Source organism: Aedes albopictus, chromosome 1 (assembly GCF_035046485.1).
Source record: "Aedes albopictus strain Foshan chromosome 1, AalbF5, whole genome shotgun sequence".
NCBI lineage: Eukaryota > Metazoa > Arthropoda > Insecta > Diptera > Culicidae > Aedes > Aedes albopictus.
This window is the reverse complement of record NC_085136.1, coordinates 274,281,287-274,295,725: the sequence shown is the minus strand read 5'-3', so window position 1 is coordinate 274,295,725 and position 14,439 is coordinate 274,281,287. Positions and strand designations below refer to the sequence as shown.

The 14,439-nt window shown below is 42.4% G+C and overlaps 1 protein-coding gene across 2 annotated transcripts in view; it reads right to left on the bottom strand.

Moving 5' to 3' along the window:
• Nucleotides 1-4,330: 4,330 nt before the first annotated feature.
• LOC115259822 (BTB/POZ domain-containing protein KCTD3) overlaps nt 4,331-14,439 on the bottom strand; it is a 49,667-nt gene continuing 39,558 nt past the window's right edge. For both annotated transcript variants that reach the window (XM_029860627.2, XM_029860628.2), the window contains one exon: nt 4,331-5,467. In XM_029860627.2, the coding sequence (XP_029716487.1) occupies nt 4,892-5,467 (576 nt within the window). In that variant the 3' untranslated portion in view covers nt 4,331-4,891. The remainder of the gene's footprint in view (nt 5,468-14,439) is intronic.

The window sequence follows — 14,439 nt, the reverse complement described above, 5'->3', positions numbered from 1 at the left end:
CACTTCATATTGAAGTGATTCAGGTCTGATTCACTTCATACTCATTACTCAAGTGATTCAGGTCAGATTCACTTCATATTCAAGTGATTCAGGTCTGACTCACTTCATATTGAAGTGATTTAGGCACCGACGAACCGACGTGACAGCTAGAACAAATAAAGTTAAATTGGTTGTCCACGACGCCATGATGAAAAATAGCCGAACAATAATGCGATTATGGGCAGTATCGCCACCTCTATAACGGTTCACGTTGATTTGCTAGCTCCAGTCCAAATCCCCGTGTGTTGATATAGGAAAAGGTTCGCGTCTGTGCTGATTCGTTCGCTTCGTTCGCTCGCTTGGCTGCCCGGATAAAAACTAACCATAGGGTGTATGGTGAAAACCATTTCTGCACCATACAGTGTACCAGCTACAATAAAGTGTATTGTGATGAAATGGTTCGCTATACTATACATTTACATTGGATTTTTATGTAACAATATATTATACTGTTTTTCTTACGTTTGAACCATTCACTTTTCCGAAACATTATTTTTCCGTGAATTTTTAATTATTTCTGGTGTTCGATTTGAATAGGTCGTATGTTTGCTGTGATTCATATGCAGATTCGACCTATTCAAATCAAACACCAGATTTATTCAGTTTAACATTTTTTCCGTGCTTTGTTTTGTTGATGTTTGTGACTTTTTTGATGCAAAGGAAAGCTTTCATAGGAAAGAGAAAAAAGTGAATAAGTTGAAACATCAATTGATCAATAACATGTTTAAATCAGTGGTAAACCAAATGTCCTATTCTAAGAACTGCAGGTCCAAGCAGGGGTCCAAGAGATATGGCGGGCTAGGTGTGTAGAGTGCGATGAGAGAAATACGAATGTAGGCAAACCCGGAATGATGCAAGTCAGATTACCGTAAATCAGTGGATGAGTTCAACACTATTATTTCTGTATTTGCATTTAAGGGAATTTTCTCCTCTTCTCTCATGTGAACTTGCCTTCGACCACAATCGAATCAAATGCGATTGACAAACTTTATCTTTGACGTAGAGCCATCTTTAACACATGGACTGGACTGAACACTGAAATGACTTTTAATATAGGTTCGTCTGCGGGTTCACTTTTTAACCTAACTTATACTTGAATCGAACTTGACAGTTTTCTCATGAGTTGTTATGTATTTCCGTGTATTTCAAACTTTAGTCAAACTTGAGCCTCAATATTGCAATAACGGTTAAGTACGCTGTAATGATACTTATGTACCTCGTCACCCACTTCATGCAACTACATTAGTGGTCTAATAATACTTAGCGCGCTCGGCATAGTTCCATCATGCCGCTCAAAGTGTTGCCACAAATAATGCTTAGTTTGCGAAACCCGGTTATCTGGCTGGTGGGGCATGGGAGTCTAAGCTTCAACTGTTAATGCAATCAGAGACTACTCAGACCTCGACTCAGACTTGGACGTGGGCGATCCAATATATGAAGGGTTATCCAAAACGCTCTGGAGAATTCCCAAAGCGTATCTCATAATGCTAGTAAGCCTGAGATGCCATTAACAGGAGGAAAATGACAAGATAATATAACATTATATGGTTTATGTAATGTAAACCAATACAACATAACAAAAGAGAACCATTCCAAAACCATTTAATTAAATGTATAACCAGTACTGAAACTACAATTAAAAACAATATATTTACGGTACATTTTATTGTTTGAAACCATATGTGTACCATACAATGTACGGTTTATTAAAACCCACGTATCAGTATTCAGAACAATTCATTTACAATATAATGTATGGTTTTGCAAAAAAAATATATATGGAGAAAAATATTTTTTTATATTGTTACGATACTTAACCACCCGTATTGTAAAAATCTTATTTACAATTTACTGTATGGTGTTTACATTACATTTTATTGTTTTTGTATTTTTATTTTTACAGTAGTGTCTATTGTAAAAATATGGTTTTAAATAGTACTGTTACAATACAACGTTCGGTTTTTCTACTGTATTTTTTATTCGGGTGGTTGAGCGTTAAATTGGGGGTGGGGGACAGTTTTGAAACACCACTGTCACGTCAGTTCGTCGGTGATTTAGGTCCGATATATGTACTGCATTTTCAAGTGATTCATGCCGAAGACCTTCTGAACAACTTTGTCGAAGACTTGAACCTATCTTATCGGGATCGCGAGATAGAGCTGGTTAAAATGCTCATTTTTACATGCTCACTAACGTCACCTAGCGGCAGAATTGCGAACTAAATTGCTTGACTTTGCAAATGACCTCCTGAAAAACTTTGCCGTACAATTGGGTTTTTAAGTTAAGAAAAAATCAATGATTTTTCATTTTAAAACAAAAGAGCACCTTTTTCTGAGCCGCTATGATTTTTTTTAGGTTTTTAGAACTTTATTTTGGTATCTAAAATCAATTTCAAAGAGATTTTTCGAAATCACTTTTTGACAGCTGTCTGACAGCTCCGCTCAGTACAAAATGCGACGAGGGTTGATTCGACAAATCGCTCCCATACAAATTTCAAATTGATTTTTGAATAGGTTCCCGGGCACCAAAATTGATGAAAAGTTGGATTTCGGCTCAGTTTGGCATGCAGATTCAGGATATGGAATTATCTCAACACCACTAAAGAAGCCAATTGAACTTTCTATCTTATCGGAATCACAGGTTGTTAAAAATGCTCATTTTTACATGCTCACTAAATAACGTCACCTAGCGAAATTGCGAACCTGTTTGTTAAATTCTTTCTGTCACACTTCATTTCCACCGTCAGATAATAGGGTGGGGCGGGGCAAGATGGGTCACCTAAGGATGGATCACCATAACTTCATAAATACAAATCGTATTGGTTTGTATTCGCCCGCTACTCTTTAATACACTAGTTAGCTATGCTAAAAGTCGATAAAAAGTTCATTAAATACAAAATATGATGTTAAACAAGCAGTTTTAAAAAGTGATCGATTTTACGCCGTGAAAAAAGTGCGGGGCAAAATGGGTCACCTTTTAAGTAATTCACATTTTCTCAACGAAAAACGTCAAAATATAAGATTTGTTCCGCATTCATATATGCTCCATATCCATACTGAGTAAACAAGAGCTACTAGTAAATAAAATGTTTATTTGGAATATAAAAAAACTTTACGATTTGAACGGTCCTAAGGCGACTTGAAAATCAATGTTTTCACTAAAAAATTTCATAATTTTATGTTATAATTTTAAGCGTTCATTTCGCATGATTGAAGTCATTTATGAAATAGTCTTGTAATAAAAAATAAATAACTTTTAATTGCTCCAAAAATACGTTCAAAATTGAAAGTGACCCATCTTGCCCCGCGGCCGTTTATAAGGATATTATATGGAATGTATCGCATAAGAAAAATGGCTAAAAACCATTTTATTTTTTATTTCCAATGAGAGTGAATAATTTTTCAATCAATGCCCCGAACTTTTGTATATTCATGCTGGTCATCTAACAAAATTATTAACATAATCAAAACATGAGTAATGCGCCCAAAAATGGCACTGACCCATCTTGCCCCGCTACCCATCTTGCCCCGCCCCACCCTACCTTGAAGTGCTCTTTCCACCTGGCAGCGACCATTGTTTTATCTGTCGTCAGCAAGTCTTTATCACGCTCGTTGCACGCGCCATACGAAACGAATCGTAAGACCTCCGCATATCATTCTGTTCCATACTCTCTTTCGCCTGAGCAATCATCTTTTTCTCATGCTCTCTTTTCTTTTTGTGGTGGACTCGTTTTTCGGCTACACTTGCTTCCCTATATCGCTTTTCGTACTGCTTTTTTTCGGTGGTCTGCGCATAGACATTGATCAGGCTGTAGTTAAAGAATTTGCCTCGAATCCGCAATACTCCCGATTATTTTTTGCCATGGTCGGTTTATCGCTATAACTCAGTCAATTTTGAATCAATTGACGTGATTTATTGTACACGGATAGTGCTAAAGTTTCATGGGAATCGGTTCAAAATTGACTGAGTTATAGCAGAAACGCGAACCGTGCAAAAAAAAATAATAGGGTGCATGCAGAAGATCCACTTGTCCGCTTGTTGATCGACTTCCATCTCATAACTCACTTCATCTGTTTCCCGATCACTATGAATCCAACCCCATGCTCTGCCCTTATTGCATCGTAGCACTAACACCTCTAGGCATGCTTTTGTCTCTACCCGCAATCATGTATTCGCACGATATCTATAGAACCCTTTCTTGTAAATTGGGTATAAGAGCACATCCAACCATTTGCGCACAGCAAATTTTTGTAAGAAAATTAAAGCAAAGTTAGAGAATCAAAACACATAGTAACGTTTTCGAGATTTTATTAAAAATATAATTCTTCCCTATAGGATTGACTATGTTTAAATATTGATAACGTGACAAGTATTGTAGTACATATGTATTATAATAATATTGAATTCAAAGAGCGCGAATATCACTTTTGTCAACTATTTTTGTTTTGTTTTCAAGACTGCTCTCGTATGTGCTGAATAAAATATATTCCGTGGCTGTAGACCATTACAGTTTTTTTTCTTTTCTAATTATTGATTCGCTTCTTTTAGGTTTTCCGCAGAACATATCCCAAACTGTCTGAACTATTCACCGTCCAAATCAGTGAAGACAGTTTAGCAAGTCTGTAGAACAAATCAAAGGTCCATGTACCTACACTGATAAAACCCAATGCAATTGACAAACGCAAAACGTTCACTTTTTTCAGATACAAGAATAAAATCACAATTACCAGGATGCCCTAGGAAGGTTTTATCGGATTTTCTTTTAATCACACACGTCTAAAATCGTTCAATCGTACAGTTGAAGATAGCAGCAGAGCCACTTTCAAATTCCTTGTCGTCCCCTCAGCCTCGATCAGTTCGGTTGGTCCGGATTGGGCGGAGCGCATCCTGGGCCAGCGGCCGCCGCAGCCGCTGACTGATTCAAAAATGCCACGTTGAACGGTTTCAGTCTGGCCACGGTGGCCGCTCCGGTTGAGATCGCCGACGGACACGGGGACATGCAGGGCGTCGAACAGTGGCTGTTGCTCAGATCGCACTGATCCAGCAGTCGTATCAGCTCATCTGCCGTGGGACCACCGATCAGCTTCTTGTTTTGGTCTTTCTTCTTGAAGATTTCCAACGCCGTCGTGAGATCCCACATCTGGATGGCTCCGTTGCAGTGACCCGACAGGATGAACCTGCGCGGGCGAGATCCCATCCGAGAGGAGCCCTCACACTCGTGGACGCAGAACGATGTGATGGTGGTTCCATCGACCGACCGGATCAAGCAGACACGCTCTCCGTTCGAGGCAAGGCGCACGTACAGCTGGTCCGTGTCCGGAACCACCTTTTGCACGAAGATCTGCTCGTCGTCCTGTTCGCCGAAGGGACCGAAGTCGTTGCCCGCCGAGTAGCTGTAGGTCGAGTCTACGGCCTCCAGCGACACAATCTGAAATCAAGAGAAGAAAAAAAAAATACACATAAATTAAAGGGGTCTCCAGTTAGTCTAGAGGTTAAGGCTATGGATCGCCAATCTGGAAACGGCGGGTTCGATTCCCATTCTGGTCGGGGAAATCCTGTCCTTGCCTCGCAATCAATGCTCACAATGTGCATTCATTTTTTATTTATTTAGTATTACATCAAATTCAAGATAAAACTGAATCAACAATAGGTATTTCTCCATAACGGTTCTTGGCTGCCGTTCCCCATCCTCGGTCATGCCCAATGCTCCACGCTCCACGCCTTCTTGTGCCAACCGGATCTGTTGCGAACACCAACTCGGCAGAGTTGTTGTCCGGCATTCTTGCAACATGCCCTGCCCACCGTATCCTTCCGGCTTTGGCCACCTTCTGGATGCTGGGTTCGTCGTAAAGTGCAGCGAGCTCGTGCTTCATCCTTCTTCGCCACACACCGTTCTCCTGCACACCGCCGAAGATCGTCCTTAGCACGCGTCGCTCGAAAACTCCGAGTGCTTGCAGGTCATCCTCGAGCATGGTCCATGTCTCGTGCCCGTAGAGGATTACCGGTCTTATTAGCGTTTTGTACATGGTGCATTTGGTGCGTGGGTGATTCTTTTTCGACCGCAGTTTCTTCTGGAGCCCGTAGTAGGCCCGACTTCCGCTGATGATGCGCCTCCGAATTTCACGGCTCACGTTGTTGTCAGCCGTCAGTAAGGATCCGAGATAGACGATTTCCTCCACCACCTCGAAAGTATCCCCGTTTATCGTAACATTACTACCCAGACGGATCCGGTCGTGTTCGGTTCCGCTTACCAGCATGTACTTTGTTTTTGAGGCATTCAACACCAGTCCGACTTTTGCTGCTTCGCGTTACAGGCGGGTGTACAGCTCTGCCACCGTTCCAAATGTTGTAGCGATAATGTCCATGTCGTCCGCAAAGCACACAAATTGTCCGGATTTTGTGAAAATCGTTCTCCGGCTGTTGAGCCCGGCTCGTCGCATCACACCTTCGAGGGCGATGTTGAACAGTAAGCATGAGAGTCCATCACCTTGTCGCAGTCCCCGGCGAGATTCGAACGAATTGGATAGTTCACCCGAAACCCTTACGCAGTTTTGCACACCGTCCATCGTTGCTTTAATCAGTCTAGTCAGTTTCCCAGGAAAGCCGTTTTCGTCCATGATTCTCCATAGCTCTGCGCGGTCGATACTGTCGTATGCCGCTTTGAAGTCGATGAACAAGTGATGCGTTGGGACCTGATATTGACGGCATTTCTGGAGGATTTGCCGTACGGTAAAGATCTGGTCCGTTGTCGACCGGCCGTCGATGAAGCCGGCTTGATAATTTCCCACGAACTCATTCGTTTTAGGTGACAGACGACGGAAGATGATCTGGGATAGCACTTTGTAGGCAGCATTCAAAATAGTGATCGCGATGCTATTTAGTTTTCTATTCGGAAGTGAGCATTTCGTCGGCGGCGGGCCCAGCGTGCATCAGTGTGTAATGGGATTTCATCCGGGTGCCGGTGTCGCGCGCTTTTGCTTCGGTCGTTCGATTTTTCTTTTTCCCTATTCGGAAATGAGCATTTCGTTGTGTCGCGTCTTTTGTAGCAACACTGACCGATCACCTGACGTGGGTGATCAGTTGTTTGCTTCTCATATGAAATGAACAATAGTGCGTCAGCTTGCATGTTCGGTCGTGTCATTTGCAGTTAAATATTTGGCGACTTGCTTCCGCGGTTCGATTCGAAATATTAAGTGACCACCTGACGTGGGTGATCGATTGTTTGCTTTCCGAGTGAAGCGAATAATAGCGTGTTAGATTGCATATTCTGTCGCGTCGTTTGCAGTAAATATTAAGCGACCACCTGATGCGGGTGGTCGATTGTTTGCTTTCCGCGTAAAGCAAACAATAGCGCGGCAACCAGCATGACACGAAGGTCATATTACTTATCAAAGTGAATCCAGACCCAACGATACCTTTCCTACTAACAAACACTCCTTCCTGCAGCCTTTGGTGGAGTCGCAGCCGTAAACGCGGGCCTTCACTTAACAAAGGTTGTTACTAATATTCCTTCCCTCTTCCAACCTGACTGCAAGGACGTGGCCGGCGCCGTTATTGTACCGTTAAAGAGAGTCTCTGAAGCGTGCACAGTAAGAATATTGACCACTCCCAGTCAATTATTCAGTTGATTCATTGTGCAACTGTCATTGATTCGGGTCAATCACGGAATAGCAACCATAGATGTGTGCAGTCAGTCTAAGCTGAGCTAAGCTAAGCTAAGCTAAGCTAAGCATTCAAAATAGTGATCGCCCTGAAGTTCTCACAATGGCCGCCTTTCTTGTGAATGGGGCAGATTACCCCTTCCTTCCACTCCTCCGGTAGTTGTTCGGTTTCCCAGATCCTGACTATCAGCCGATGCAGACAGGTGGCCAACTTTTCTGGGCCCATCTTGATTAGTTCAGCTGCGATACCATCCTTACCAGCTGCTTTGTTGGTTTTGAGCTGGTGAATGGCATCCTTAACTTCCCTCAGCGTGGAGTTGGTTCATTTCCGTCCTCTGCTGCACTGGCGTCGTCGTTTCCTCCGTTGCCGTGGGCTCCCGTGTCTACACTCTGAAAAATTTTCACGTCCGATTTACGTGAAAAGATAGGTAGCTTTCGTCCACCATATTTTTCACGTAACCTTCAGCGGAATGTCAGGTAGCTGGATAAATTTCATCTTCGTTGATCGACGTGATAAATCAGGTAAACTTGACAAGTATTTACGTGAAATGAGGGTGAGTGCTACTGGAATTTCCGGTAACTTTTACGGGAGAACATGATTAGTTCTACGCGAATTTCACGTAATTTATACACGATTTTCTAATGAAAATAAAGCTGTCGCACCAGCTTGCTACAAATTTGAAGGGACAAGAGATTTTTAATTCTTACATAATGCAATGAAAAAGCATACCGTGGGGTGCCCTAATTTCGCGCGGGTCCAAATTTCGCTTACTGATAATATTTAGAGAACATAATCATAGAACTAATTGTTGCATTGTTCAAATTTCACTTTAGATAGTATAGTTAAAGCAAAATTGGGACAAATGCACAATTGTTTTTATGATTATGATGTCTAAATATGATCAGTAAGCGAAATATGGACCCGCGCGAAATTAGGGTACCCCACGGTAATTATGCAATCGTAAAATTAATATATCAATGCATTTTACAGAGATAAAGACTCTTGCCTCCACAAATACGCTACAAGCTGGTACTAATATTTAAAAATGTAAGAAAAATCTTTATCAGTCTTTTATTTTGGAGTAATTTATAAATCTACACTTTCATTCATAATTAATAAATGTATATACGCTTCGGATCTTCTAAGATTTTGGATTTTGACACAAAGACTTTGTAGGAACACCATCACCGTCAGTGTTTAGTAACACCTTCTTCCAGCTTCTGAAATTAATGAAAATATAAAAAAGCCATAACTCCTTTTAATAAATAACTATTAATTGACTTACACAATTAAATTATTTCAATACTTTCTGCAACTTGCACGGAAACTCAAATCAGCAAGCAGTTTGTGCACCAAACTATTTCTCAACGCCATATTGAATATTTTTTCACACCTGAAATTCACGTAACTTTCGTTTTGCGGTAACTTCGAAGTCAGAAGTTCACTAACACAAACGCATTCAAACGATTTACGTGAAAATTAGGTGGACTTCACCGCCCTGTTTGGTGCATACGCCGTGATTATTGGGTGATAGTTACTAACGTCAGGTAAAGCCTGTATCCACAATAATCGGGACACAGAAGCACGGCTGTGGCTCTGTAATGAATCGGTAAAATTGGCCAAGTAATTGACTGAGAACTCTTTGGTGTATGTTTATTATTTGTGCAAAATTTCATAAAAATCGATGCATTACTTTTAACTGTGGATGAAAAACAAACAGACGTGGTTTTAAGCATTTTGTATTGAGGGATTTGCACAAAAGTGCACGCGGTCTATCGCTTCCGAAAGGTACGGCCGCGGTTTTCACTCCCTGTTTACTTCATCCTTATGGGAAATAACATTGCGGCGTTTCCTACGGTGCGGCTGTTCCTTTCGAAAACGATAGACCGCGTGAACTTTTGTGCAAAGCCCCTTTTTGAAACATTTCAACGACCGCGCGGTGTTTACGTTTCAAGAAATCTGACAATGGTCCACTGCACGAATTTATTCTGGCCTGCTTACTCTCACACGAAATTTGACGTTTGAGCGGTGTCGGCACCTCTCAAACGTCAAACTTTCTGTGAGAGTAAGCAGGGCAGCGTAAGTTCGTGCAATGGACCATACAATCTTGATCAATTTTCATTCGCATACTAGATGGTTCTTTTACGCTACAGTTCAAAGTTCTGTGAGAATAATTATGAAATTTCGTTAGCAGTTATAATATTTATAGAGACGGTGTTAGTGAAAATTTTTCGTGTTTTTCATGTGCGATGTTTGCCTATTCATAACTGTAGTGTCTACCTAATGGTTGTGCGCATAGGATATCTACCTACATGAAATACTATTCATAACAATACCTAAATGTCTAGGTATCATTCATTATGTCTACCTAAGGTAGTATAAATACGGGTGGTCATTGGACCACACAGCAGAGACTGCACAAGCCTTGGACTTGTCAACATCTTTAATATTCTTCTTTTGAAGGACATAAAAGTGGCGACGAGGATCAAGGAACGTGTAATTTCTTTTGAGTTATTCCGAAATTGTTTTTTTTTTTTGGGTTTCAGGTTGTTGTAATAACAAATTGTTATTTTTTGTGGGGAACGAAATTGTTCTTTTATGGTAGAATTGCCATTATGTTGTGAACAGATTGTTCTATTTTGGCCGATGTTGCATTGACGAAATTGTCTTTTTGTTTTGGTAATAACGATATGTTATTTTTGTGGGGAACGAAATTGTTCTTTTATGGTAGAATTGCCATTATGTTGTGAACAGATTGTTCTATTTTGGCCGATGTTGCATTGACGAAATTGTCTTTTTGTTTTGGTAATAACGATATGTTATTTTTGTGGGGAACGAAATTGTTCTTTTATGGTAGAATTGCCATTATGTTGTGAACAGATTGTTCTATTTTGGCCGATGTTGCATTGACGAAATTGTCTTTTTGTTTTGGTAATAACGATATGTTATTTTTGTGGTGAACGAAATAGTGGTTTCTGCTTTTAGTGGTGTTGCGTATACGTACACGCTGCATTATACGAATACTACCTGAGTTACTGGTGGAAAATAGTAAACAAAGAACAGCTGTTCCCGGCAAAATCAAATGGGCATATTTTCAACCAGTAGATTTGCATTAGTGTTCGTGACACCGCGCTGCGAAACCACTATTGTTCTTTTGTGGCGGAATTGTCATATGTTATGTTTTGGTGAATGGATTTGTGTTATTTGTACTTTTTTGGTAAAGTTGCCGATGTTGGGATAGCGAAATCGTGTTTTTGTAGTTTTGTTAGCGAACAGATATGTTCTTTGGAAGTGACGGACTCGTCAGTTTATTTGTGCTATCATTATTTTGGTGATGAATGTAAATTTTTGAAATTTTCTAAAGGGGAAAGGACTGTAGTGTCTACCTAATGGTTGTGCGCATAGGATATCTACCTACATGAAATACTATTCATAACAATACCTAAATGTCTAGGTATCATTCATTATGTCTACCTAAGGTAGTATAAATACGGGTGGTCATTGGACCACACAGCAGAGACTGCACAAGCCTTGGACTTGTCAACATCTTTAATATTCTTCTTTTGAAGGACATAAAAATAACTTTTGAATTCAGTTTTGCAACCCCTGGCGTCGACAGTGTTAAGTTTTTTCTTGCGGTGCTCCGTTAAGTTAAAATTAATCGCATTCCGTCGGTGTCGCGACCGGAAAAAGTAACGTAATTTAAGGTACACCGTGTCGTACTACCCGAGATAAGTGTTATTTGCTGAATTTAAGTGCGATTTGGTGAATTTAAGGAAGATTTTTGGTTTCTGTGCCCAGCGAAGACAACTTGAGATCGCCATCGCAGTAGAACAACCTCCGCGTCAGTTTTTTTTTTAAACTTGCATGCAAGTTCGTCTGCTTTGCTAACATTATTTCTGCGCTAGCGAGCGTCGTTCAAACCGACGGTTGACCACCGGCTAGATAGCCAATAAAATAATAAAGTTGCACTTGAAAAGAAACAAATCTCGCTCCATCGTTGCTTCACTCTTCAACACGCCCCACCAGCGATGTCGCTGAGTGTGGGCTTTCCCCCTCTACCGGGTGACCCCGGAGGAGGACCTTCTAGTTACATCGACGGCACATACACTGGGGCAACATTACCCAGCTATATGGACCCGCATGGAAACTACGGTGAACTGATTGTGCTACGCATGGAACCAGTGAATGGCAAAATGCCGGACCACCCTTTCACACTCCGCCAATCCATCGAAAAGAGAGTAAACGGCAGGATTGAAGGTGCCATTTCCGAAGCGCAAGGCCGGTCATACGCACTAAAAGTCAGGAGCAGGCACCACCTCGAAAAACTACTATCGATGACGCAACTCATCGACGGTACCGCAGTGAAAGTATCCTACCACCCCGGGCTCAATTCAACACGTTGCGTTATCAGCTGCCGCGATTTGATGAAGATGAAGGATGACAATGAGATACTCGAGTGTCTAAAGGACCAGAACATTACCGGTATCCGCCGAATCACTAGGAGAGTAGGTGATAACAGAGAAGTTACACCCACAGTGATTCTTACCATTGGTAGTACCACGATCCCCGAACACATCGACATCGGTTACCAGCGTATTCGAACCCGACCATACTACCCTGCACCCATGATCTGCTACCAGTGTTACCAATTCGGCCACACAAGGCAGAGGTGCCAGAAGCAGATACCAACTTGTGGAAATTGCAACCAGGAGCACGATATAACGCCAGATGTGCGATGTCAGAATCCTGCATACTGTGCCCGGTGCAATTCCAACGACCACTCTGTTAGCAGCCGTAAATGCCCGGTTTACCAAAACGAAGACGCAATACAACACATACGAGTGGATCGAGGCTTGTCATATCCCGAAGCCAGGAGAGCTTTCGAAGCAAGTACTGGCCAGCGCTCCTTCGCAGGTATTGCATCCCATAGCAAGGACAAAACCATCTCCGACCTATCAGCGAAATTGGAAGCCCTGTCCGGACAAATGATGGAAAAGGACGCCCAGATAAAGGCTCTTGAGGACAAAATGTCGACAGGAACCGCCTCGACCAGTAGCACCGAATTCCACCGACTCGAAAAAATGATAATTGACCTACAAAAGGAGATCCAGAGAAAGGACGAGAGAATCCAAACACTGGAAAAAGCCTTGGAGAAAGACTCTAGGATGGATCTTACCCGTAGGCATGGAACAATTGAAGATCTTGTCGCTAAAGTCTCGTCCCTCCAAGAAGCCTTAAACAGAAAAGATACGGAAATTCAAGCCCTTCGTGAAACCCACAATGTTGCACTCGTCCCTACCGATAAAACCAACACCAAGCCCCAACGACAGCAACCCACAAAAACACTACCCTCCACAACGCCTGGCTCTCCGGGGAACAGCAACCAGAAAGGACCAGTCAAAAATGCACCTGTCGTCTCCAATGGAAAGAAAGGAAAGGATACATCAGTCACCGTGGTAAAAAACCTAACAGTAATCCCCTCGACGCCGATGGATAGTGTGGCTTCCGAGTCCACTACAGGAACAAAACCAAAACGAGGGAAAAACAACGTCGGGCAAACCAGCGCTAAACGAACCAAGGCTAATGAACCAGTGATGTACATCTCGGACACAGAAGATTTTAATGCACTCGAAAATGACCTCTACACCGAGTCAGAGGTCATAGAACACGACATCTCGTCTTCGTCTGACGAGACAATGGAAGATAACGAAACAGCAGGAGTGGTTTCGTAGACCACGTCCTATCTTCATAAACCACCCGCAATAATACCCACCAACACCAATGTCTACTTCAAAAAAATTCCTTAACCACGATGAAAATAACATGCACGAAACACAGGACAATACCTACAACTTTTCACCCGTACCATCGTAGCAACTCGTACAACACCGCCAGTGCCAGAACTGGAAACCGACAAAGCAGTAGTGCCAGAGCTCGTCTCCGTCATAAACACTTGCTCACCACTTGTCTTAGCTTCTAGCAAGGACGAGAACGCAACAAATGTTTCGAGTAAGAAGGATAAGGTCTTCAGTGCGAAAAACTTTGGTGGACTGGAACTGGTGGACAGCCTCCAGCTTTCGTTGGCAAATTTTTCAGTAACGGTCAGCGAGGGAGTCAATGGGACGCGTGATGACTTCATATTCCCCCATCTGGATGTCGAGGGAATCAAGAAAGCGAATACAAAGGATAAGGCCACGGGCAGTCGGGGCCCCTCCTGTGCGGAAGACTTTGGTGGACCGGAACTGGTGGACAACCTCCGGCGTTCGTTGGCAAACTCCTCAGAAACGGTCAGCGAGGGAGTTAATGGGACGCGTGATGACTTCATATTCCCCCATAAGGATAAGGCCACGGGCAGTCGGGGCACCTCCAGTGCGGAAGACTTTGGTGGACCGGAACTGGTGGACAACCTCCGGCGTCCGTCGGCAAACTCCTCAGAAACGGTCAGCGAGGGAGTCAAGATGAGGCTGTGCGAAGAAAATGGGACGCGTGATAACTTCATACTCCCCCATCCAGATGTTAAGAAGAAAAAGACAAAAACGCAGGATTCCCGGCCTTCGCTAGCTCCTGAACAGAAGGTTTCGCCAAACAATGTGCCCATTATTCGTAGCTCAATTCGATTGCAGTTTAGAAACCGTATTCCGCCTGATGCTTTATCCGACGCGCAAAAATACGACCGATGGAAATTCGGAACTGATAGCAACACTTTTCCAGTGGCTGGCAGTTCAGCATCAACAT